Here is a 27,730-nt window from a genome sequence, read left to right as displayed (position 1 = left end):
CCATAAATTCATCCTGGATAGTGGCGGTGCACCTGAGTGTGCTCATTGTGGCACTTTGATGTCAGTTGAGTACATTCAGGTGCACTGCCCAAAGTTTTTAAACATAAAGATGAAGTACAATCTTCACTCAAAATCTCTCAAAGAGATTTTGGGTGAAGAAGCTGATATTGATAAACTTTTTGGATTTTTAAAAGAAACAAATCTTTTCAATGAAATTTAGATCTCTATCAAAACAATTTTATTTACTTCTACTTTTTATCTATTTATTTTTTATTTTTTTAACCAAATTTAATGATTTTATATTTTATAAAAATTGTATCTTTTACCCACTCACCAATCAATCATGACGGCGCTGAATGACCTCCTCGGTCCCAGTGCCTGGCCTCTGGCCTAAATATCATACCATACCATACCTTTCATGCATCACATCATCCATACACAACCACTCTCCATTCACCCCTATTTTCTGTTTTTCTATCTGTTTTCTTAACATTACATAATTTGAAAGGATGTTGATTTAGTTATATGATCAGGAGTCACCAAACTACTGCCCACAAAGTCAGTTCATCTGGCCTGCCAATACATTGTACATGTTAGTAAATGTGGGTAAAAATATATGATGGTTGTTTTTATTTGTTGTGTATTCACAACTGCACTGTATGGGGCAGAAACATAGAACATAAGAGAAGAAGAGAGAAGGAGTTTGAATGTGTTTGAGATGAGGTGTCTGAGAAGTATGATGGGGGTTACTAGGCTAGATAGAGTGAGAAATGAGGAGGTGAGGAGGAGAACGGGTGGAAAAGGAGCTGGGAGATAGGGTTGATGAAAGAATATTAGGATGGTTTGGACACATGGAAAGAATGAGTGAAGAAAGACTAGTAAAAGAGGTATGGAAGGCAGATGTGGAGGGAGTGAACATGAGGGGACGTCCTAGGATGAGGTGGATGGATGGGGTGAAGGGGGCTTTGGGGAAGAGGGGAATGTCTGTTGAGGAAGGACGGGAGAGGACAGAAGACGGGTGAATGGAGAATGGTTGTATATGGATGATGTTGTGATTGCATGAGGTGGAATGGGCAGGGGGGTGGGGGTGAGGTAGTATGTGTGAGCAAAATTTGACGCAGCCCGAATGGATTTCTCCCCATCCTCTCATTTTATGCAATGGGGGGTCGCCGATTTAATGAAGCGGCCTTGCTGTGGATGTACTGTCTTGCGACACTTCTTCTGACCCAGGGCGGTGGACAAGGTGCAGGGATGACCCGTCATCCAGGAGGTGCTCAGATAAGAGGGAGGGTGGAGGGGTTAGGAGTGTATTCAGGGATGGAATGGGTGGAAATGATTTTATGCCTTTTCCTTTTTGGCTACCTCCTTTGTAAGGGGGAAAAAGCCTTGGTGTATGTATGTATGTATGTATGTATGTATGTATTCACAGTACTATATGGAACAAAATGGTTATGCAGCCTGTGGTCATCATTCTTGTAGTTATTTGGCAAAGTGTGAAAAAAAAGTTTGGTGACCCCTGGTATAAGATTAACAGATACTTGTTACCTAATCTTTTTTGTCTTTGTAGACTGGAGCACTGGACTTGAGCACCATGGAACATGTCTTGCTGCAGGCTAAGGGTCTTCCAGAGCTCTGGGTTATTCCATCTCTGACCACTGCTTGGACCACACTCATTAAATTGCCCTTCAGTAAAGGTAATCATTAAACTATTAGTTAATTTTATGATTGAGCTTTGCCCCAGTCCCTTCCAAGTTATATGTAATCAGTGAATGATGGGATTGGAACAAGACTTGAAGTAGGAATGTTTTGAGGTTGGTGAGAACAGAACAGAAGAACTTAAGCATAAAGGAGACTGCAAGAGACCATAAGACCTACACTAACAACCTTCATGTCCATTACCACCTGTCATCCTCATCCAAAATTTATCATATCTCAAACAACCAATAGTTTCAACACTCACTACATGGTTACTAAGGCTATTCCATTCGTTAACCGCACTATTGGTAAACCAGTTCTTACCTATTTCCTTCTTAAGTCTAAATTTGTCCAGTTTTAAATCCATTATTATGATTCCTGGCCTGCTGTCTTGTTTGCATCATCCTTGTTAAAGCTCTTGACCCATTTGAATACCTGTATTAGATCACCCTGCCCTCTATAGCTTTCCAGAGCATGTAAATAAAAGGAAAGGGTGAATTGGCTGTGTGTTTGTAAAATGGTTGTCTTATGGTGAAGGTAGAAATGAAGAAAATAGAAAGTTGTTTTTAGTGGACTGAATATCCTTTTAAGAAAATAACACCTTTTATTTTGCGTCAAAACGCTCCCCCTCAAAGGTCGTCTGTTGGTTGAACATGTGAGGTTGTAACTTTTAAAAACTGTCCCAATAACAGTTTATTTATTTAATAATAGGATGCTGTTTCCATGAGAATTAATTCTGTGGATTTACTTTTTGAGTTTGGTTTTATTGTTTCAGTGGGTCTTTTGAAAGAGAGACCTGGGGCAATGGATTGATTGATGGATCATTGTTTTGCTATAGTTAATGTATTTACTTGATTTGTCTCCTCTTCCTCTCTTAATTTCTTTCCAAAACATCAAGTAGAGAAGGAAAGGTAAAAGGTGCAGATGGAGGGATGATAATGGAAGAGACAGCGGTAAGAGGAAGATGGACTGAATATTTTAGGGAGTTGCTAAATGTGAAGGAGGATAGGGAGGGAAAGGTAGTTGCAGTGGGAACCATGATGAATGAGGAAAATGGAGGAGAAATAAGGAAGGATGAAGTGAAGGCAGTTGTTAAGATGATAAGAGCAGGTAAATCACCAGGGTTGGATGGATGTCATGCAGACTGTCTGAAAAAAGGCGATACAGTGATGATAGACTGGTTGGTGAGGTTATTTAATGTTTGTTTAAGAGAGAGTAGAGTGCTGGAGGAGTGCCTGTATAGTTCCACTTTACAAGGGAAAAAAGGACAAATTTGAGAGTAGTAGTTTCAGAGGTATCACTTTGTTAATGTAGTTGGGAAGGGTTATAAGAGGGCCTTGATTGAAAGGATTAGGAGAGGAATAGAAGGGATATAGGAAAGAGGCCAAACGCAGAGTATGGGAGTCCAGTATATTTGACGTTTCGCCCAGCAGGGCGAAACGTGAAATAGAAGGAATAATTGGTGAGGAACAGTGTAGGTTTAGGACAGGTAGGGGTTGCATAGATCAGATTTTTGTGGTAAGACAGATATGTGAGAAAGCTATAGGAAAAGGTAAGGATGTTTTTTTGGGCATTTATGGATCGGAAGAAAGTCAAGCGTAAGTACACATGGGAGAGGGTGGTTGATAGAAGGGTGGTAGATAGGGCATTGATGGATTATGTAGTGGTAAATAGGATTATTATAGGAACAGTTGAGGATGTACATGTTCTAAGGGGGGAGGGTGGGAGAATATCATCATTTTTGGGTGGAAGGTAAGTTGAGAGTGGAGGGTAGATGGAGAAAGAGGAAAGGGACAAAAGGTAGGGAGGTGCTTAGAGTGAACTCGTTAAATGAAAAGGAAAAGGAGTACAAGAAGAAGCTGAGAGAGTAGTGGGAGGGAGTGAAGGCTAGAGTAGAGCTAGGTGTGGAGGAGGAATGGCGATGGTTCAAGGAGGGAATCATTAAGTGTGCAAGGATGGTGTGTGGAACAAGGACAGGAGGATATAGAAGAAAGGGTAGTGAATGGTGGGATGAGGAAACAAAGAAGGTTGTAGAAGAGAAGAAGCGAGCTTTCACAGATTGGTTACAAAATAGGACAAGGGAGTCATACATACATACCATATACCAAGGCTTTTTTTAATGTCGAAATTCATCTCACTTTTACGACTCCATTCCCATATTTTGTCCAGGTCTTCTTGTAGCAATATGCAATCTTCTTCTGTTCCTACTCTCTTGAAAAATTTGGCATGATCAGCAAAGTTCATATAAAAGTTTACTCCCTCATCCATATTATTTACATATATGGCGAACATTAAAGGAGCCAGTACAGAGGCTTGTGGGACGCCACTTTTCACATCTTCCTGGTTTGAATTTTTGTCTCATTTTTCTCACAGTTAAGAAATCCTTCATCCATTCGAGCAGTTTACCTTGTATTCCTCTTATTTCAATTTTTCTTATTAATTTTTTGTGTGGTACTTTGTCGAGATGTTTGAGATGAGGTGTCTGAGAAGTATGATGGGAGTTACTAGGCTGGATAGAGTGAGAAATAAGTAGGTGAGGAGGAGAACAGGGGTGGTAAGGGAGTTGGGTTTGAACACATGGAAAGAATGAGTGAAGAAAGACTAGTAAAAGAGATATGGAAGGCAGATATGTAGTGGGTGAATATGAAGGGGTGACCTAGGATGAGATGGATGGATGGGGTGAAAGGGGCATTGGGGAAGAGGGGAATGTCTGTTGAGGAAGGACAGGAGAGGACAGAAGACAGGGGTGAATGGAGAATGATTGTATATGGATGATGCTGTGATGCATGAGGTGGTATGGGTGAGAAAAATTTGACACAGCCCGAAGGGATTTCTACCAGTCTTCTCCTTTTGTGTATGAGGGGATGGAGAAGAGGGGTCGCTCTGATTTAATGAAGTGGCCTTGCTGTGGATGTGCTGTGTCTTGTGACACTGCTTCTAACCCAGGAAAGTGGACAAGATCCAGGGATGTCCTGTCATCCAGGAGGTGCCATGATAAGAGGGAGGGTGGAGGGGGAGTGGAGTGTATTAGGGATGGAATGGGTGGGGATGGTTTTTATGCCGTTTTGAGGGAGGGTGGAGGGGAGTGGATTGTATTAGGGATGGAATGGGTGGGAATGGTTTTTATGCCTTTGTTTTTTGGCTACCTTCCTTGTAAGGGGGAAAAGTCTTTGGTATATGTATTTACCTAGTTGTATTATACGGGAAGGGAGCTATGCTCGTGGTGACCCATCTTTGTATCTTTCAGCATCAAGTTTTTTCTTTAAATCTTGAATAGTATTTGCACACACTGTTTCTTTATCTAAGTTGTTCCATATATCCAGCACTCTGTGTGGGAAGCTATTCTTTTTCTGATCTCTTCTGTAGTTGTCCTTTTTGAGTTTCTTTTCATGACCTCTTGTTTTTCCATTGTCTTTTTTAGTAAATCTTTTCTGTCAAGGATTTCCATTTCTTTCATGATTCTAAATATAGTCAGCAGATCACCTCTTTCTCTCCTTTGCCCTAGTGTTGGTAGTTCTAATTTCGATAATCTTTGTTCGTATGTTAATTTGGAAAGAGCTCGTGCCAACTTTGTTGTTGCTCTCTGTATTCTTTCTAGTTTTCTTATATTCTTTTTAGCACTGGGTGTCCATAGTGTCACTGCATATTCCAGTTTTGGTCTAATCAATGTGACTAATATTTTTTTAATAATTTCTTCATCCAAATATTCAAATGCCACTTTCATTGACCATAGTAGGTTGTAGGTTTCACCAACCATTTTGTTTATATGTCTATCCAGTGTCATGTCTTTGCTGATTATCACTCCAAAGTCCCTTTCCGAGTGGACTTTATTTCTTTTCACCAATTTTGTAATTTTTTGAAATTCTGTTTTTGCTTTTTCCAAACTACATTATGCTACACTTCTTGATATTGAAGTTCACTTCCCACTTTTGAGTCCATTTCCAGATTTTGTCCAAGTCTGATTGTAATGAATCAGTCCTCCTCTGTTCTTACCCTCTTCAATATTTTTGCATCATCTGCAAAGAAATTCATATAACCTTCAACTCCTTCATCCATGTCATTTATGTATATGGCAAACATGATTGAAGCCAGCACAGACTCTTGTGGAACACTGCTTATCATTTCTTCCCATTTCGAGTATTTGTCTCTAATTACTACCCTCATTTTTCTCCCTGTCAGGAAATCTTTCATCCATTCTAATAAATTACATGCAATGCCACCTATTGATTCTAATTTTCCTATTAATTTCTTGTATGGTACTTTGTCAAATGCCCTTTGTAGATCTAGATAGGCACAGCCTGCCCGTCCATCTCTCTCATTTATTATATCTATTAGTCTTGAATAGAAGCAGATTAGGTTTGTTGTACATGATCTTCCCTGTCTAAATCCAAATTGGCTCAGGCTTAGTATAGTTTTTTCTTCCAGATGTTTAACCCATCTACTTTTGATCACTTTTTTACTTATTTTAGCTACTGTGCTTGTTAGGGGGACCAGTCTGTAGTTAGTTGGATTTTCCTTGTTTCCTCCTTTATATATTGGTACAATGTTTGCATTTTTCCAGTCTTGTGGTACTTTCCCTTCTTTGAGCGAGCATTTGATTATACATACACATACATATACCAAGGTTTTTTCTCCCTTAGAAGGGAGGTAGCCAAAAAGAAAAAAGAAAAAGGCATAAAATCATTCCCACCCATTCCATCCCTAAATACACTCCACTCCCCTCCACCCCACCCCCATCTTAGCACCTCCTGGATGACAAGCCATCCCAGCACCTTATCTACTGCCCTGGGTCAGAGGCAGTGTCGCAAGGCACAGCACATCCACAGCAAGGCCACTTCATTATAGTTTGTATTTTATCTGTTAATTCCTCTACACATATCTTCAGTATCCAATTTGCAATTCCATCTGGACCATGCGATTTTCTAATGTCAAGGTTTTTTATTTGGTCACTGATTTCCTTTTTTGTTACAGTTGTCTCCTTCATTTGGGGGGATTTCTTTCTCTCTATTCCCTCACAGTTAGTTGTGTTCTCAATTGTGAATACCAATTTGAAGTGGTTACTCATAACTTCTGCTATTTATTGTTCTTCTGTGTATTCATGACTTCCTTGGTGCAGTTTTTCTATTTCTTGTTTGTTTTTTAGTTTACCATTCATATATCTATAAAATAGTTTCGATTGTTCCTTGCATTTTTCTGTTATGTAGTAGAGCATGTGTTAGGATTAGAAATGGAGAGAGTGAGTGGTTTGAGATAAAGGTGGGACTTCGTCAGGGATGTGTTATGTTGCCCTAGCTGTTCAGTTTATACATGGATGGGGTGGTATGAGAGGTAAATGCAATAGTGGGTCAGGGATTGGAGAAGGTTAGAATGGAGAAAAGTGAGACATAAGTCAGTTGTTTGCTGATGACACTGCTTGTAGCAGGATCGGAGGAGGGATTGGGGAAGTTGGTGACAGGGTTTGGGAAGGTGTGGGTAAAAGTATGGTGGTGAGATGTACAAGGGGAGAAAGTGGGAGCAGACTGGAAGTGAGTATTAAGGAAGAGAGACTGGAGGAAGTGGATAGTTTAAGATACTTGGGTGCAAATGTGGCAGGAAAGGGAGGAGTGGAGGTGGATATAGAATGTAGATTGAGAGAAGCAAGTAAATGCCTGGGAGGATTAAAATGTGTAATCAGAATAGACATTTGGGAATGGGTGCTAAGAGGAGATTGTATAAAGAAGTGATTGTGCTGACTGCACTGTATGGGGCAGAAACATGGAACATAAGAGAGGAGGAGTTAGAATAAGTTTGAGATGAGGTGCCTGAGAAGTATGATAAGGGTTACTAGGATGGAGAGAGTGAGAAATGAGGAAGTGAGGAGGAGAATGGGGGTGGAAAGAGAGTTGGGAGATAGGGTTGATGAAAGAGTATTGGAATGGTGACACATGGAAACATAAGAACATAAGAACATAAGAAATAAAGGAGACTGCAAAAGACCATAAGGCCTACACTAGGCAGCTCCGTATCCATCACCACCTGTCATCCCCATCCATAAAGTTGTCTAATCGTTTTTTAAAACAACTGATAGTTTCAGCGCTTACTACATGGTTACTAAGTTTATTCCATTCATCGACCACCCTATTAGTAAACCAATTCTTGCCTATTTCCTTCTTAAATCTAAATTTGTCCAGTTTGTACCCATTACTGCGAGTCCTGCCCTGTTGTTTTATTATGATGACCTTGTTTGCATCACCCTTGTGAGTGAAGAAAGACTAGTAAAAGGTGTGTGGAAGGAGTGAACATGAGGGGTCAACCTAGGATGAGATGGATGGATGGGGTAAAAGGGGCATTGGGTAAGAGGGGAATATCTGTTAAGGAAGGATGGGAGAGGACAGAAGTTAGGAGTGAATGGAGAATGGTTGTGTATGGATGATGCTGTGATGCATGAGGTGGAGTGGGTAGTAGTGGGGGGTGAGGGAGTATGTGTGAGAAATAAATTGACGCAGCCCAAAGGGATTTCTCCCCATCTTCTCCTTTTCTGTATGAGGGGACAGAGAGTGGGTTACCGATTTAATGAAGGGACCTTGCTGTAGATGTTCTGTGTCTTGTGACACTGCTGCTGACCCAGGGCAGTGGGCAAAATGCAGGGTTGACTCGTCATCCAGGAGGTGCCAAAATAAGAGGGAGGGTAGAGGGGAGTGGAGGGTGATGGGGATGGAATGGGTGGGAGTGTTTTTTATGGCTTTGTTTTTTTGGCTACCTCCCTTATAAGGGGGGAAAAAGCCTTTGGTATGTATGTATGAATGCATTTCTGTAGTTGTATTTAATGGGAAGTGGAGCTGTGCTTATGGTGTCCTGTCTCTGTATCTCACCATAACTTATTTGATCTTAGATTCTTGTATTATTTTTGCACACACCATTGTTTCATCTAGTATGTTCCATACTTTGACCACTCTGGAGATTTTTTTCCTCCCCTCTTCTATAACTGTCCTTTTTGAGTTTCCTTCCATGTCCTCTTGTGTTTCTCTTATCCCAATTTAGTAAGTCTTCTCTATCAAGGATATCCTATTTCCTCCTTTATAAATTGGTATGATAGCATTTTCCCAATCTTTTGGTATTTTTCCCTCTTTGAGCGAGCAACTTATGTTACGTATTTTGTCTGTTAGTTCTATACAATTTTTTAGTATCCAGTTTGTTATTCCATCTGGGCCGTGTGATTTCCTAACATCAAGGTTCATTAATTGGTCCATTACATGAAATTAGATAATTGTTTGACCTCAAACCAAGGAGATAACCTTTTAACTTTTTAGCTGTTTCCTAAATTGAGAGAAGAAAGATGTCTGGGGGGATATGAAAAGTACATACATATACCAAAGGCCTTTTCCCCCATATAAGGGAGGTAGCCAAAAAACAAAGGCATAAAATCCACTTGCACCTATTCCATACCCCATTCCCATTCACCCCACTCCCTCTTATCTTGGCTCCTCCTGGATGACAGGTCATCCTTGCATCTCATCCACTGCCCTGGGTCAGAAGCAGTGCCACAAGACAGCACATCCACACCAAGGCCACTTTATTTAATTGGTGACCCTCCTGTCTGTCTCCTCATCCAGAAAAATAGAAGACGGGGAAAAAATCCCTTCGGGATGTGTGAAATTATTTTTCACATGTACACCCTCACCCCCCCCCCCATTCCCCACCCACTCCTGCTCATACATCACATCATCCATACACAATCATTATCCATTCACCCCTATCTTCTGTTTTATCCCTTCCTCAACAGAGATTCCCCTCTTACCCAATGCCCCTTTTACCCCACCCATCCATCTCATCCTTGGTCACCCCCTAATATTCACTACTTCCACCTCTGCCCTCCACACCTCTTTTACTAATCTTTCTTCACTCATTCTTTCCATGTGTCCAAACCATCCCAGTTCTTTCATCAACCCTGTCTCACAACTCCCTTTCCACCCCCACTCTCCTCCTCACCTTGTTTCTCTATCCAGCCTAGTAACCCCTATCATACTTCTCAGGCATCTCGTATCAAAAACGTTCAAACTCCTCTCTACCCCCTTTTACTTGTACGTTCCATGTTTCTGCCCCATACAGTGCTGTCGGCACAATCCCTCCTTAGCATCAATTCCCAAATGGCTATTTCTCATTACACTTTTTAATTCCCCAAGGCATTTACTTCTCTTGCACACAAGTAACTAAAACTATCTACCTTCTCCAGTCTCTCTCCCTTAATGCTCACTTCCAGTCTGCTGCCACTTTCTCCCTTTGTACATCTCACCACCTTGCTTTTACCTACATTTACTTTTCAACTTCCTTCTTTCGCACACCTTCCCAAACTCTGTCACTTCCTCAACCCCTCCTCTGATCCTGCTAAATGTACAGTGTCGTCAGCAAATAACAACTGGCTTATCTCCCTCACTTCTCCATTTTCTTTAACCATCTTCAATCCCTGACCCACTACCCTTGCATTTACCTTGCACCAACCAACTACATTTAACAAACTAATCCATCTAAAACTATTATACACACACATTTGTCCCCCTTTCCCTTGTAAATTGGAACTATACAGGCACTCCTCCAGTCCTCCAGCACTCTACCCTCTTATAAACAAACATTAAATAACCTCACCAGCCAGTCCACCATCACTGTACTTCACTATTTTTAGACATTCTGTATGACACCCATCCAACCCAGGTGCCTTACCTGCTCTCATCATCCTAATAGATGCCTTCACCTCATCTTTCCTTATTTCTCTTCCATTTTCCTCACTCATCACAGTCATTTTATTTGTGCTTCCCACTGCAACTACATTTCCCTCCCTATCCTCCTCCCATTATGCCTGAGGGGTATGACGGGGGTTACTAGGCTGCATAGATTGAGAAACAAGGAGGTGGGAAGGAGAACAGGGGTGGAAAGGGAGTTGGGAGGTAGGGTTGATGAAAGAGTTGGAATGGTTTGGACACTTGGAAAGAATGAGTGAAGAAAGATAAGTAAAAGAGCTGTAGAAGGCAGAGGTGGAAGGAGTGAACATGAGGGGGCAACCAAGGATGAGGTAGATGGATGGGATGAAAGAGGAGAATGTCTGTTAAGGAAGGATGGGAGAAGACAGAAGATAGGGGTGAATAGAGAATGGTTGTGTATGGATGATGCTGTGGTGCATGAGTGGGAGTGGGTAGGGGATGGAGGGGGTTGAGGGAGTATGTGTGAAAAATAATTTGACACCGCATGAAGGGATTTCTCCGTCTTCTCTTTTTCTGGATAAGGGGGCAGAGAGGACGGGGTTACCAATTTAGTAAAGTGGCCTTGGTGTGGATGTGCTGTGTCTTGCAACACTGCTTCTGACCCAGGGTAGTGGGCAAGATGCAGGGGTGACCCATCATCTGGGAGGAGCCAGGATAGGAGGGAGGGGGGTGAATAGAAGTGGAATAGGTGAGAGTGGATTTTATGCCTTTGTTTTTTGGCTACCTCCCTTTTAAGGTGTAGAGCCTGTTATATGTATGTATATATGTAAAATTCTCTGCCCATCTTTTTCTTACTACTGTCTCTTCCATTAACGTCTCTCCATCTGCATCTTTTACCTTTTTTTCTCTACTTGATTTGCCTCGTTTTCCTGTGTTAATTTATTTCCAAAACATCTTTTTATAGCTTTCAAAATTTTCTGGCATACCCTTAAACCATTTTACATCTGCTCTCCTCTTTGCTTCCTTTATCTTATGCTTTACTTCTCTTTTCTTTGTACCTATCATGTGATTCTCTCATCCTATTTTGTAACCAATCTGTGAATGTTTGCTTCTTCTCTTCTACATCCTTCTTTGCTTCCTCATCCTACCACTCATTACCATTCCTTCTTTTTCCTCCCATCCTCCTTGTTCCACATACCATCTTTGCACGCCTTATGACTCCTTCCTTGAACCATCCCCATTCCTCCTCTATGCCTAGTTCTACTCATCCTTCACTCCCTCCCATGCCCCTGTCAGCTTCTTCTTGTACTCCACCCTTTCTTTCTCATTTAAACAGTTTACTTTAAGCACCTCCCTACTTTCTGTCTTTTTCCTCTTTCTCCATCTATCCTCCACTCTCAACTTAACTTTCACCAAAAAATATGATATTCCCCCACTCTCTCCCCTTAGAACATGTACATCCTTAACTCTTCCTACTATTCTCCTGATTACCATATATAGTCCATTAAAGCCCAGTCTAACACCCATCCTCTTCCCTCACCCATGTGTACTTATTCTTGACTTTCTTTCTAAACACTGTATTTGCTACCATCAGCTCTTTAGATACATCACCATCAACCCTCCATTATTATTTTTTTCCTGAAATTCCACACTTCCCAACCACTCCATCTATTGGTTCATTTTCTACCCTAGTGTTAAGGTCTCCAAATACCACTACATTGACAATTGTCCCTAAACCCTGTTTGCACTCATTTAAATCTATCCAAAAGGCCTCTTCTTTCATCTACACTCTTCTCACTACCAGGCCCATATGCACTTACAAAGACCCACATCTCCCCACTTTCACCTTTATTCACATTAACCTTGAAGTAACCTACTCCATCACACATTTACCTATCTTTTCACTTACTAGTATAGCCACACCTCTCCCACATCCTCTCTTCACTCCAGAGACCCTCCCAACTACACTCCCAAACTCAAACTCACCCCTCCCTTTCAACTTGGTTTCACTCAATGCCAATACATCCATATTTCTTCTCACAAACATACTGCCTATCTCTTTCCTTTTACTCTCATCTGTACCACATCCATACACATTAAAAGACCGAAACCTTAGGATTCGGGTTGGAAAACTCCTCCGAAACCCTCGCATGCCTTTGCTTTTTTAGGAGTATCCCCTTTGGGGCTACAGAGAGTAGGATGCCTAGTCCTTTTCCGGTCCCATTTTTGTCACCTTGTACAACTCAAGTGGGAACACTTGGTGGCAGTATTCTATTCCCCCACCACAGGATTTGGGGAAGCAAGAAAATGAATATTCAGAGAAGTGGTACAGGACAGTAAAAAGAGTGAAGGGACAGCATAAGAGAGGGACAGTCGCAGTATAACAAAGTATCATCATTTCTCTATGAATAGAGATTTCTTCTACCACAGACAAAATTGTGTGGCCCTGGTCCATAGGGGTGCCCCATACAGACCCTGAAGTAACAGCTGCGTGTTACTGATCAGCTTTTAACCCCACAATAACCTGTAGTCAATACCCCAGATGGGGAAATGAAAAGTGCTATGAGAAATATGTTTCTATGAATGAGCCCATGGCTCTGTATGGAGCAGACTTGGAATTTGAAGGAGGCAGAAAAGCCTAAAATTACCTGGGATGAAGTGATGGTGGTAAACCAGCTTTAGCTGTCAGGCTTTGCTTTGGAGGTGCTGTGTTTTCCTGCATTGCCTGTGACCCAAGAAATGTGGCAGGGGACAGGGGGGATCCTTCATCCATGAAAAGCTAAGATGGGAGGGACAATGAATTATTATTATTTATTTATTTATATATATATATATATATATAATATTTTAATGAATGTAGGTTGTGTATATGCTTTGATAAGAGGAAAGGCTTTTTGGTATATATATGTCTGGTTTACTCCTTACTGAAAACTTACTTCATTTGTTATACTAATGTTCATATAATGCCCATTTGAACAGCAAGCCACCCTGTGAGTGAAGCCAACCTGACTTCTTGTATGCATAGTGTGGACCTTCTTCTCCGGCACTGTCCAGTTGCCATACAGACCACATCTCTCCTGCAACTGTGCTCTTCACTGCATCTTGGGACACTTGCTCTTGCCATTGCTGCTGCTGACCACACACACAGTCATGACCTGCAGGTAAATAGATTGTTTATCCAAAGAAACACCTTTTGAGGATGGAGCCTGTATTAGTGCAATGTTTTGCTTGTTAGAACTTTATCAAGTACCAAAAAAGAGAGAGAGAAAAAAATATATATATTTACTAACATAGTATGATTTCAGGACTAAACAAATTAAGTGATTATCTGTCAATAGAGAAACCAGATATAATGGGAATTATGGAGACAAAATGAAAAGGTCCACTACCATTAGATACTGTGTGACAAGGTCTGTACAACCTCTGGGGGACAATAGAACAGAGAAATAGGGTGGAGTTGTGGTTTTGACTAAGAAAGGTTTAAATGTGACAAAGATAACAAAAGGAAAAAATAATGTGGAGTTGATTATGATGTAAGTTGAAAACAGAAACATGAAAACTAGAAATTTTATAGTAATATAAAACACATACTTGGACAGATAGTGATCATTCCAAAATACTGGAAGACACAAAGAATGCATTAATTGAATTATTGAAAGAAGGAGGAAACATAGTAATTATGAGTGACTTTAACTCAAAAGACATGTTGGGAAGAAATGACAGTGAAAGGTGGGAAACTTTGGGGAAATATACCACTGGATATGACCATTGAATACACATTGACTCAATGGGTAAAGGAAAATACCAAATATAGAAACAATGAAGAACTGTCAAGATTAGATTTAATATTTATATCAAAGCCTAAAATTTTTAGTTAAGGTTTATTCAACAATATAAAATACAATTTAGACATACATATATACAATTTTTTTTACAAAATTAGTAGTTGAAAAGGGAGAGCGAGAAGCAAAGCTTATGGGGAGTTGCTCTCCCTTTAAGGATTTTTATAATTTTTGTTACATGTTAGTATGATGCATACATACACATCTACACACAAATATACATATATACACACATACATACATACACACATACATACATACACATATATACACACACACACACACAATGAGATGCGACACGACGTCCGCTAACTCCGACCATGGATAAAATGGAATACAGGACACCAATTGGGAAGAGTGACCACATACTAACAGAATTTGAACTAAAAGAACCAATTGATTTGAGAAGAAATGAGAAACATAGGAAAGAAAGACTAATGTACAACAAAACAGATTTTGAAAAACTTCGAAGAACTTTCTAAAAAGCGAACTGGGAAAACTTCTGAAATGAAGAAACAAAGATGGAAGAGAAGTGGGACATATTAAAAAAATTGCTAGGAGGGAACAGACAAATATGTATCGAAGAAGAAACTAGAATGGGTGCACACAAAGTGCTGGTATAACAAAAAGTTGTAGTGAGGCTAAAGATAGAAAAGGCAAAGCTTGGAAAAGATAAAAAAACAAAAAACAAAACAATGGCAAATATACATCAAACTAAGAAACGAATATGTAAAAATATGCGGGAAGAAAAAAGAAACTATGAAAAGGACATAAAAAAAATGCAAGGACCAACCCAAACTATTCTACAGGTCTGTAAATGACAAACTAAAAGATAAACATGAAATAGTGAAACTGCGTGAAGGAAATAATATATGGCAGCGTTGTGAATCCACTTGCTCCTCATGACGCCTACGTGTGCGGCACCGTATGGTAGGGGTTAAACATTTGGAAGAGATTAATATACTAAATCCAAACCAATTTGGATTTAGACGCAGAAGATCATGTACCACAAACTTCATTGGCTTTTACTCGAGGCTAATAGAAATAATACAAGAAAGGGACGGATGGACAGATTGTGCCTTCTTAGATCTACAAAAAGCATTTGACAAAGTACCACACAAAAAGCTACAAAGAAAAATTGAAACAATAGTGGAGTACAAGGAAAGTTATTGGAATGGATGAAATATTTCTTGAACAGGAGAAAAGTGATGGTGATACTTGAGACAAGAACTCAACCTGGGAAGAAATGATAAGTGGAGTCCCACTAGGTTCTGTATTGACTCCAATAATGTTTGCCATATATATATATATATATATATATATATATATATAAACTATATATATATATATATATATATATATATATATATATATATAAATGACATGGATGAAGGTGTGGAATGTTATATGAACTTCTTTGCAGATGATGCAAAACTACTAAAGAGAGTAAGTTTAGAGGAGGATTGTAAATCACTACAAAAAGACCTGGACAAAGTCTGGAAATGGAGTCAAAAATGCAAAGTGAATTTCAACATCAAGAAATGTAGTGTAATGGAATTTGGAAAAACAAAAAATAGAATATCGGGACAATATAAAATAGGTACAAAGGAAGTAAAAAAAAAAATTCAACTCTGAAAGGGACCTAGGAGTAATCAGCAATGACATGGCACCAGACAAACATATCAGAATAGTCCGAAACACTTTCAATTTATTAAGATCAATGAAAGTGGCCTTTGACTACCTGGATGAAGAAATGGAAAAGAAAATATTAGTTACATTGATAAGATCAAAGCTGGAGTACGCTGTGACACTGTGGACACCCAGTACTAAAAAGAATATAAAAATGGCACCAACACTCTCCAAATTGACATATGAACAAAGATTGGCCAAACTCAAACTACCAACTCTAGAACAAAGAAGAGAAAGAGGAGATCTACTGGCCATATACATAATTATGGAAGTCCTTGATAGAGATGATTTACTAATGTGGGGGGGGGGACACAGAGGACAAGAAAAAAATTAAAAAAAGGATATTTACAGAAGAGATCTGATAAAGAATAGCTTCCCACACAGAGTGGTAGATATCTGGAACAAATTGAATGAGGAAACTGTGCAAAAACTATACAAGAATTTAAGATCAAACTGAATGCTGAAAGATACAAAAGCTGGTCACTACGAGCTTAGCTTTCTTCCCATATAATATAACTAGGTAAATGTATTTAATAATGCTCTAACAAGTGAAATGCCATACTGATAATGGCTCCATCCTCACATGGTGTTTCTTTTAATAGACTTGTCATCAACTGCCAATTATATACAAATAAAAAGTTTCCATTCAGTGATGTTGTTCATAGGGCCTGTGGACTTTGAGGAGGCAGGTTCTGAAGTTATTAACATTCCTTAAATGGAGATAAGTCTCTAGTTATGAAAGAACATTATATTTGATGCTCTTTTATACATCTCTGGGAAGAAACTTTGGACTGTTGTTTGTATTGTATTAAAGTGGGATTGTTCCTGTGTTACTGGCTGAAAGTGGTACATACCACAATAGACTGCTGAAGTCTGTACTTTATCAAACTCCTCTAAATATTTACCCAACTTAGAAACCATTCCCAAAATAATTCATTTATTGTCAACTTGTAAGCATATATGTGGTCTTTTCAGGGTTTAATTGATGCCTACCCACATGCTCAGCTGAAGGCCCAGTATGAAAGAATAAAGACTCGAATGACTTTCCCCAGGAATGCACAGGTGAGCCACACTTGTACTTCTGCTCCTTTCTTTAATTTTCTTCATCATAGTGTCATTCAATCAATCCATTGCACCAGGTCCCTGACCACGACACAGCAGAACACCACACACTACACCCAACACTAACAATGCCTTCTCACCTTCTCACCATACACCAGGTAGGGCGATGCCCTGTCAGCGATGATGCCTCACGAAGTCCCTCCACAAGTCCCTATCAGCATACAGCTGCACACTCTCCACCTCTTCCATAGTTCTTCCTCTTGACTCTATGGCTTGTCTGATACCGTCTCTCCATCTCTTCCTGGGTCTTCCTGTTGGACGCTTTCCTTGTGGCTGCCACTGGTAGTATTTTAATGGGTACTGATGCTCATTCATCCTCATGACGTGGCCAAACCATCTTAATTGGCTTTTCTCTACATATTCTAATATTGGCTCTATTTCCAGCTCTCTTCTTATTTCTTCATTTCTTATTCTGTCACACCTTGTTACACCTTTTATTATTCGCAGTACTCTCATCTCTGCTGCTTGTATCTTACTTTTCAGCCTTTCTGTCAATGTCCATGTTTCTGACCCATATGTTAGAACTGGTCTTAAAATATTTTTGTAAATTGTTAACTTAACCTGCTTGGGTATAAGTTTTTCTCGCATCAATGGATATAGCGTTCTTAAATTATTTGTATGGCACTGTATTCTATTTAATATTTCTTTTTCCATTTGACACCTTTCATCTATCTTTACTCCTAGGTATTTAAATTCTTCAACTAATTTCAGTTTTTCGCCTCCCAACCATATTTTTTTTTTTTTTTTTTTTTTTTTTTTTTTTTTTTTTTTTTATGGTGGCATAATTTTTTTTGGTGGCATAATTTTATGCCAATGCCATTGTATGGGGCAGAGACTTGGAATTTGAGAGGCAGAAAATTTTTTAATGTTTGAAATGAAATGTCTGAGAAGTATGGTAGGGGTTACTAGATTGGATAGAGTGAGAAACAAGGAGGTGAGGAGAGCAGGAGTGGAAAAGGAAATGGCAGATAGTTGGTGAAAGATTACTGGGATAGTTTGGACATGTGGAAAGAATGAGTGATGAAAGATTAGTAAATGAGATGTGGAAGGCAGAGGTAGTTGTAATGAACTTAAGGGGACAACCAAGGATGAAATGAATGGGTGAAGAGGGTGTTGAGCAAGAGAGGAGTGTCTTTTAAGCAAGGAAGGGAGAAGGCTGGAGATAGGGATGAGTGGAGAGTGAATGTGTATAGATGATACTTATGTAAGGAAGAGAGGGGCAGGGGATGGGGGTAGGGGTTGCATACGTGTGAATGATGTTTTGATGCAGCCTGAAGGGATTTCTTCCTGACCCCTCTTTTTCTGCATGAGGGGGTGTTGGTGATTAAGCAAAATGGCCTTGCTGTGTATGTTCTGTGTTTAGCTACATTGCTTCTGACCCAGGGCAGTGGGCAGGACTCAGGGATGACCCATTATCCTAGAGGAGCTAAGATGAGTTGGGGTCAAAGGGTGGTGGATGTGAGTATGCACATGAATTTGACTTTACTACCTCCCTTATTAGGGGGGGGAAAGTCTTGGTATATAGATAGATAAACTTGATGTTCCTGTGGTGCAGGGATAGAAATACCTTTGCTGTTTCAATGCATGTTATTAAAGGTTAGGGGACTGGGGATCCCATCTTTTATTTTCTCCTACAAAGAGTAGAGTTATGCTGTGAATCGGAACTCCCCTTATCAGAGGACTTTGTAGCATGGAAATTAATGAACTATGCCTTTGGTCTAACTCACTGGTGGCAGATTACAAACTGCTGTCATCTCATCCTTAGTCGCAAGTATTGATGCTCTAACCTGCTTGGCCAACTAGCATCCACATTAGTAGATACATATTTTGACCACTATATATGTATATAATTCTTTTATTGTCAGCTTGTAAGCATATATGTGGTGGTGTGAGAGGTAAATGCAAGGGTAGTTGGCCAGGGATTGGAGATGGTTAAAGAAAATGGAGAAAAGTAGGAGATAAGCCAGCTGTTGTTTGCAGATGACACTGTGCTTGTAGCAGAATCAGAAGAGGGATTGAGGAAGTTAGTGATAGAGTTTGGGAAGGTGTGCAAAAGAAGGAAGTTGAAGATAAATGTGGGTAAAATTAAGGTGATGAGATGTACAAGGGGAGAAAGTGGCAGGAGACTGGAAGTGAGTATTAAGGGAGAGAGACTGGAGGAAGTGGATAGTTTTAGATACTTGGGTGCAAATGTGGCAAGAAAGGGGGGAGTGGAGGTAGAATGTAGATTGAGAGAATGAGTAAATGCCTTGGTGGATTAAAAAGTGTAATGAGGAATAGACATTTGGGAATAGATGCTAAGAAGAGATTGTATGAAGGAGTGATTGTGTCGACAGAACTGTACGGGGCAGAAACATGGAATATAATAGAGGAAGAGATGAGGAGTTTGAATGTGTTTGAAATGAGGTACCTGAGAAGTATTATAGGGGTTACTAGGATGGATATAGTGAGAAATGAGGAGAATGGGAGTGGAAAGGGAGTTGGGAGATAGTGTTGATGAAAGAGTATTGGGATGGTTTGGACACTGAAGTAATGAGTGAAAAAAGACTAGTAAAAGAGGTGTGGAAGGAGTGAACATGAGGGGTCAACCTAGTATGAGATGGATGGATGGGGTAAAAGGAGCTTTGGGAAAGAGGGGAATGTCTGTTGAGGAAGGGCAGGAGAAGACAGGAGATGGGTGAATGGAAAATGGTTGTATATGGATGATGCTGTGATGCATGAAGTGGAATGGGTGGGGGATGGGGGTTGAGGGAGTATGTGTGAGAAATAATTTGATGCAGCCCGAAGGGATTTCTCCTCATCTTTGCCTTTTCTGCATGAGGGGATGGAGAGGGGGAGGGGTTGCCAATTTAATGAAGCGGCCTTGCTGTGGATGTGCTGTGTCTTGTGACACTGCTTCTGACCCAGGGCAGTGGACAAGATGTAGGGATGACCCATCATCCAGGAAGTGCCAAGAAAAGAGGGTGGAGGGGATTGGAATTGGTGGGAGTGGTTTTTATGCCTTTATTTTTTGGCTACCTCCCTTATAAGGGAGAAAAAAGCCTTTGGTATAATGGTTGTGTATCTATATACCAAGGGCTTTTTCCTCCTTATAAGGGAAGTAGCTAGGTCAAAAGACATGTACCCACTCTCACACATTCCACTCTCATCCATCACCCTTGTTTCCCTCTCAACTTGGCTCCTCGTGGATGAAGGGTCATGCCTGTCTCACGCCCACTGCCCTGGGTTAGAAGCAATGTAGCAAGACACACTATTCAGTTCAAGGCCACTTCCCTTAATGGGCAACCTTCCCTCTCCATCCCTTCATGTAGAAAAAGAGAAGATGGGGAGAAATCCCTTTGGGCTGCATCAAGATATCATTCACATGTAACCACTTCCAACTCCCGTCCCCTGCCTTCCTTGCATCACTATATCGTCTATACACAGCCATTCTTCACTCACCCCTATCTCTTGCCATCTCCCTTCCTTGCTTAACAGACATTTCCCACTTGCTCAACTCCCCTTTCACCCCATCCATCCATCTCATCCTTGGTTGTCACCACAAGTTCTCCCCATTCACCTCTACCTTCCACACCTCTTTTACTAATCTTTTTTCATTCATTCTTTCCATGTGTCCAAACCATCCCAATACTTTAATCAACCCTATCTGCCATCTCCTTTTGCACTCCCTCTCATCCTCACCTTGTTTCTCACTATTCAACTTTGTAATCCCAACCATACTTCCCTGACATTTCATCTTAACCACATTTAAACTTCTCTTTGCCTTATGTGACTAATGTACATACATATACCAATGGCTATTTCCCACTTACAAGGAAGGTAGCGAAAAAACGAAGGCATAAATTCCACGCCCACCCATTCCATCCCTACATACTCCACTCGTATTCAACCCCCCCACCCCTCTTATATTGGTTCTTCCTGGATGACGGGCCATCCCTGCATCTTGCCCACTACCCTGGGTCAGAAGCAGTGTAGCAAGACACACCACATCCACAGCAAGGCTACTTCTTTTAATCAGTGATACCCCCCCCTCTCCCCCCTCATGCAGGAAAAGAGAAGACAGGGAGAAATCCCTTTGGGCTGCATCAAAATATGCACATGTACTCCCACATCCCCCACCCACTCCCTTTCATGCATCACAGCATCATCCATACACAACCATTCTCCATTCATCCCTATCTTCTGTCTTCTCCCTTCCTTCCTCAACAGACATTCCCCTTCTTTCCCAATGCCCCTTTTACCCCATCCATCCATCTCACCCTTTGGTTGCACCCACATATTCACTCTTTCCACCTCTGCCTTCCACACCTCTTTTACTAATCTTTCTTTATTCTTTCCATGTGTCCAAACCATCCCAATACTCTTTCATCAACCCTATCTCCCAACTCCCTTTCCACCCGTTCTCCTCCTCACCTCCTCATTTCTCACTATCCAACCTAGTAACCCCCATCATACTTCTCAGGCACCTCATCTCAAACACATTCAAATTCCTCTCTTATACTTCATGTTTCTGCCCCATACAGTGCTGTTGGCACACTCACTTCATACAATCTCATCATAGCATCCATTCCCAAATGTCTATTTCTCATTACACTTTTTAATCCCCCAAGGCATTTACTTGCTTCTCTCAATCTACATTCTACCTCCACCTTCACTCATCCCTTTCCCGCCACATTCGCACCCAAGTATCTAAAACTATCTACTTCCTCTAGTCTTTCTCCCTTAATACTTGCTTCCAATTTGTTGCCACATTCTCCCCTTGTACATCTTATCACCTTACTTTTACCCACATTTATCTTCAACTGCCTTCTTCTGCACAGCTTCCCAAACTCTGTCACTAACTTCCATAATCCCTCTTCTGATCCTGCCATAAGTGCAGTTTTGTCAGCAAACAAAAACTGGCTTATCTCCCAATTTTCTCCATTTTCTTTAACCATCTCCAGTCCCCGACCTATTACCCTTGTGTTTACCTCTCACACCATCCCATCCATGTATAAATTGAACAGCCAAGACGACAAAACACATCCCTGATGAAGTCCCACCTTTACTTCAAACCACTCACTATCTTCATTTCTGACTCTAACATAGGCTCTACTACTGTTTTAAAAACTCTTGACTACTCTTAACAGCTCTCCTATCACATATCTGCAATACCTCCTACAGTGCCTTCATGCCTACCCTGTCATAAGCCTTTTACAAATTCATAAAGGCCCAAAAAACATCCTTACCTTTTCCTAAAGCTTTCTCACATATCTGTCTTACCACAAAAACCTGATCCATGTAACCCATAGCTGTCCTAAACTCACACTGTTCCTCACCAATTACTCCCTCTGTTCCTCTCCTAATCTTCTCAATCAGAACCCTCCCATAAGCCTTCCCAACTACACTCAACAAAGTGATCCCTCTGAAACTACTACACTCATACTTGTCCCCTTGTACAATGTAAAATTGAACTATACAGGCACTCCTCCAATCCTCCGGCACTCTACCCTCTTTTAAACAAACATTAAATAACCTCACCATCACTGTACCTTCCATTTTTAGACACTCCACATGACACTCGTCCAACCCAGGTGCCTTACCTACTCTCATCATTTTAACAACTGCTTTCACCTCATCTTTCCTTATTTCTCCTCCATTTCCCTCACTCATCACTTTCATTTTCTTAGCATTTCCCACTGCAACTACCTTTCCCTCCCTATCCTCCTTCACATTTAGCAACTCCTTAAAATACTCTGCCCATCTTCCTCTTACTGTTGTCTCTTCCATATCATCTCTCCATCTGCACCTTTTACCTTCCCTACTTGATTTGTCTTCTCTTCCTCTCTTAATTTCCTTCCAAAACATCTTTCTATTACTTTCAAAATTTTCTGTCGTACCCCATTTCACATCTGGTCTCCTCTTTGCTTCCTTTATCTTATGCTTTAAATCTCTTTTTGTAGCTCATATGATTCTCTTGTCCTATTTTGTATCCAGTCTGTGAATGCTTGCTTCTCTTCTACAACCTTCTTTGCCTCCTCATCCCACCACTCAACCCTTCCCTCTATTTCCTCCAGTCCTCCTTGTTCCACACACCAACTTTGCACATCTTGTGATCTCCTTCCTTGAACCATCTTCATTCCTTCTCTACTCCTAGTTCTACTCAATCCTTCACTTCCTCCCACTCCTCTCTCAGCTTCTTCTTGTACTCCTTTTCTATCTCATTAAAGCAGTTTACTCTAAGCACCTCCCTACCTTCTGTCCTTCTCTTTCTTCATCTATTCTCCACTCTCAACTTACCTTCCACCAAAAAATGATCTGATATTCCTCCACTCTCCCCTTAGAACATGTACATCGAAAACTCTTCCTACTATTCTCCTGGTTACCACTTTATAGTCCATGAATGCCCTATCTACCACCCTTCCATCCACCACCCTCTCCTATGTGTACTTATGCATGACTTTCTTCCTAAACACTGTTTTTGCTATTATCAGCTCCCTTTCTAGGCATCTCCACCATCAACTCTCCAGTACAATTTTTTCCTGGAACTCCACACTTCCCAACCACTCCATCTATTGGTTCATTTCCTACCCTAGCATTAAGATCTCCCAATACCACTACATTGACATTTTCCCTAAATCCTCTATGCACTTATCTGTGTAGGAATCATGAGGCACGAATGGGTATATGAGGATGCTGGCATAGTAGTCTTGATTATATTTTGTAGTTTTAGCCAAGTGTCCCCCATATTCTGTGAACTGGTTTGATCATATTTTCTGTAGTTATTAATATTCAGAGTGAAAGAGAACAAGTAATACAGCTGTAGTTTTATATTTTATAACACGAGTATTGTGGTGCATCATTGAATCATTATATATCACCACAAGAATTTGACTCATAGTGAAGAGGTTAAATCTATCTAAAAAGTCTTCCTTTCCTCTACACTCTTCTCACTACCAGGCCCATATACACTTGCAAAAACCCACATTTCCCTTCCCAGTTTCACCTTCATCTACATTAACCTTAAAGAAACCTCCTTCCAGTCCACCACACGTTTACCTATCTCTTCACTTAATACTGTAGTATAGCCGCCCCATGTCGTCCTTGTCCTCTCTTCACTCCTGACACCCTCCCAACTACACTCCCAAAGTCAAACTTGCCCCGCCCTTTCAACTGTTTCATTCAGTGCCACCCCATCTGGGGTATTGGCTGTATGTTATTGTGGGGTTAAAAGCTGCTCAGTAGCAATTTTTTTTTTTTTTTTTTTTTTTTTTTTTTTTTTTTTTTTTTTTTTTTTTTTTTTTTTTTTATTTTTTTTTTTTTTATTTATTTATTTGTTTATTTTTCATTCCCTGTGGTGGGGAAAAGAATCCCATCCCCACAAAAAAAAAAAAAAAAAAGGGGGGGGGGTTGTCTGGGAGTTTTCAAACCAGAACCCTTAGGTTTGGGTCTTTTAATGTGCGTAGTTGTTGTACAGATGAGAGTAAAAAGGAAGAGATAGGCAGTATGTGTGTGAGTGACTAATGAACATACATATACCAATCAGCATAGGACATTGCAATCTAGTGTCCACTCTAGCTAAATAAAGTAATCTGGCATTAATAAGAAAAGTTTGTCAATGATGTTACCTTGTTAAGTGTTTATACCAATTGATCATGAACAAAATTCTGGTACTATTTTATAAAACTAAATTGAATTTTTTCAGGATCTACTGGATCTTCTTTGAACACTAGTGCTTTGGATGAAGGAATATTGATGGACTAGGATGATTTTGATAGTTCCTGTTGGACTTGAAGACTGGTAATATTAATTTGGTTCAAGAAAGAAGAATAGGACTATCATAAGAAAGGATCTGAAACAAAAAAACAAAAACAAAAAATTCAAGAAACATTGTTGTAATGGAAGAATGAGGTTTCGAAGTACTGCTTGTTCACTTATCTTAATCCTTTTTGTCATAACACACCTGGTGACTGCAGTGATTCTATGCCTTTTTATAACCACTTCCATACGGTGACGCCTACATAGGCGGCATGAGGAGCAAGTGGGTACTCGATGATGCCAACGCCGCCATCTTGATTATATTTATTGTAGTCGTACCTACGTAATTTTCATTCTCTCTAAACTGGCTTCATCAGTTTTCTATGGTTATCAAAATACACGGGTGAAAGAGAACGAACGATTGAGCACTGACTATTTTTTATAATGCGATTATTATGACGCAACATCGCACGTCGGGCAGCTAATGCTACCAGATGTGCGATGTGCCCCGGAGTGAAGAGGTTAACCACTTCACTCCGGGCCAAAATCTCGCGGGCAGCATTAGCTGCCAGACGTACGATGTTGCGTCATAATACTCGCATCATAAAAAATAGTCACCGCTTATATCAATCGTTCTCTCTTTCACCCGTGAATTTTGATAACCATAGAAAATGTGATGAAGCCAGTTTAGAGAGTATGTCAGTTATGCAGGGACAACTACAATAAATATAATCAAGATGCCGATATGGCAGCCTCGCATATCCACTTGCTCCCCATGCCGCCTACGTAGGCGGCACCGTATGGAAGGGGTTAAGAGTTCCAAAAGCAAGATCTGTATGGTAGCTGCTTAAGTGTCATGATTATTGGGGGGAGGGGCAGGATTTTTGCTTGTGAACATGACCAATAAGGGTGGTCTGTAAATCAAGCTATCGCCTGATGGTATTTTCACACGAGGCCCTGTGCCCACAAATCTACCCACCCTACTACCACTCAAATGAAAGGTTGAAAACTAAAATACATATACTAAAGGCTTTTTCCCTGTTACAAGGGAGGTAGCCAAAAAACAAAGACATAAAAATGACTTCCACCCATTCCATCCCCAACATACTCCACTCCCATCCACCCCCTTCCCTCCCTCTTATCTTGGCACCTCCTGGATGACTGGTCATCCCTGCATCTCCACACCCCTGGGCAGGGCCCCAACAAGGGGAGGGGCAAGGGGGGCAATTCCCCAGGGTGGCACTTTGGGGGGGGGGAACACTTTTGGTGAAAAGAAGATAAATCAAATTCCCCCTAATGTACTTTTGATGCATGATTTATTCATCATGAGTTGTGTACATGAATGATGTGTTTATAAACGTTTTGTGGATGAATGTTACATGTGAATCGTGTTAGTGACCATCAAATGTGGAAGGTGGTGGTAGTGGTGGTGTGGGGGGGCGGCACTTACCCATGTCATGGCCCTGCCCCTGGGTCAGAAACAGTGTCAGAAGACACAGCACATTCACAGTAAGGCAGCTTCATTAAATCAGTGACCCCCCCCCTCTCTGTCCCCTTTACCTCAAACCACTCGCACACTCCATTTCTAACCCTAACACAAGCTCCACTATTCTCATAAAAACTCTTGACTGCTCTTAAAAGCTTTCCTCTTATCCCATATATCTGCAATACCTCCCACAGTGCCTTCCTGTCTACCTTGTCATAAGCCTTTTCCAAATCCATAAAAGCCCAAAAAACATCCTTACCTTTTCCTAAGCTTTCTCACATATATGTCTTACCACAAAAATTATTAATGTTATTAATAAATCCATATAATTTTTCTTCAAAAAGAGGCTTAAAATGTAAATTTTCCTGAGTGGCAGCTAGAGCAGCTCATAAATTGCTTCCATGACTTTTTCCTCTCACATAACTTATTAGTCTTCCATATGGACCTTAAAGTATAACATTAGAATGTGATTGTCATGAAATTTTTAATAATGAATAACCTCACTGTTTCAGTGCCAGGTCACTAATAAGCAAAATCTCAAACACAGCAGAGAGATTTAATATGTAGTGAGACAAGTGTTGAATTTGGATTAAACTTGGATTCTTGATTGACTGAATTTAGTCCATATATTAATGTGTATTGTCCACTCAGTTAAATTTTGTTTAGATATGTAATATATTACTCACACACACACAAATGTATATACATATACCTTAAGGCCATTTTCCCCTTTTTAAGTCAGGGTGGCCATGTCAAAGCAATGCACCTGCTTCATACACAATATCTAGTTATCCACTTCAGTACAAGTCTAATTCTTGTGCACAGCGTTAGATGCCATATGAACAATGTATCACACTATTCGCATCATAAAATATAAAGTCACTGCTCTATTACTCATTCTCTTTTACTCTGAGTAATAATAAACACAGAAAACCTGATCAGACCAGTTCACAGAATCTAGGGATAACTCATGTACAGCTGCAAAAAATATATATAATCAAGATGCCAATGCCTGCATCCTCATGATGCCTATGTAGGCGTAATTGTACCGAAGTGGTTAATATGTATATATATATATATATATTCCATAATTCATTTTATTGACATTTGTGCAAAAACTCGTTGTCTCCAGTACGACAGGTGAATGGTTTGAATATCATACTAAATATATATGATTTCATAGATTTTGTTACTCATTAACCTTAGCTACACTGGAAAAAAAATTGCAGCAGTTGTTGTTGTTGTCGTTCCCTAGACTGTCTGTCCGAGCAGTCCCGTCTCCCCAAGGAAGGCCACAGCCGAAACTGGGTTTTCCCACAAATCCTTTATAGAGTGTATGTTGTGTTGTTTGCGTGCATGATTGTGTATAATGCAGTCTTCCATTATGTGTTGTATGGTATGGGGTGAAGTGTTACATCCTGGGCAGCTGTTCACAACACGGTCGTCCAGCCTCTTCTGGTAGCTTAGAAGTGCTGGGTGGTGAC

The 27,730-nt window shown here is 40.4% G+C and overlaps 1 protein-coding gene across 1 annotated transcript in view; it reads left to right on the top strand.

The window, feature by feature from the left end:
• LOC143025424 (kinetochore-associated protein 1-like) overlaps nucleotides 1–27,421 on the top strand; it is a 159,485-nt gene extending 132,064 nt beyond the window's left edge. Inside the window, 4 exon segments of the mRNA XM_076185081.1 lie at nucleotides 1,568–1,694; nucleotides 13,350–13,531; nucleotides 16,877–16,963; nucleotides 24,708–27,421. Coding sequence (XP_076041196.1) covers nucleotides 1,568–1,694; nucleotides 13,350–13,531; nucleotides 16,877–16,963; nucleotides 24,708–24,728 — 417 coding nt within the window. The 3' untranslated portion in view covers nucleotides 24,729–27,421.
• The last annotated feature ends 309 nt before the right edge of the window (nucleotides 27,422–27,730 follow it).

The sequence above is a fragment of the Oratosquilla oratoria genome, chromosome 5 (assembly GCF_046742065.1).
Source record: "Oratosquilla oratoria isolate Oo_2021 chromosome 5, ASM4674206v1, whole genome shotgun sequence".
Lineage (NCBI taxonomy): Eukaryota > Metazoa > Arthropoda > Malacostraca > Stomatopoda > Squillidae > Oratosquilla > Oratosquilla oratoria.
This window is presented reverse-complemented; position numbering and strand designations above follow the sequence as displayed.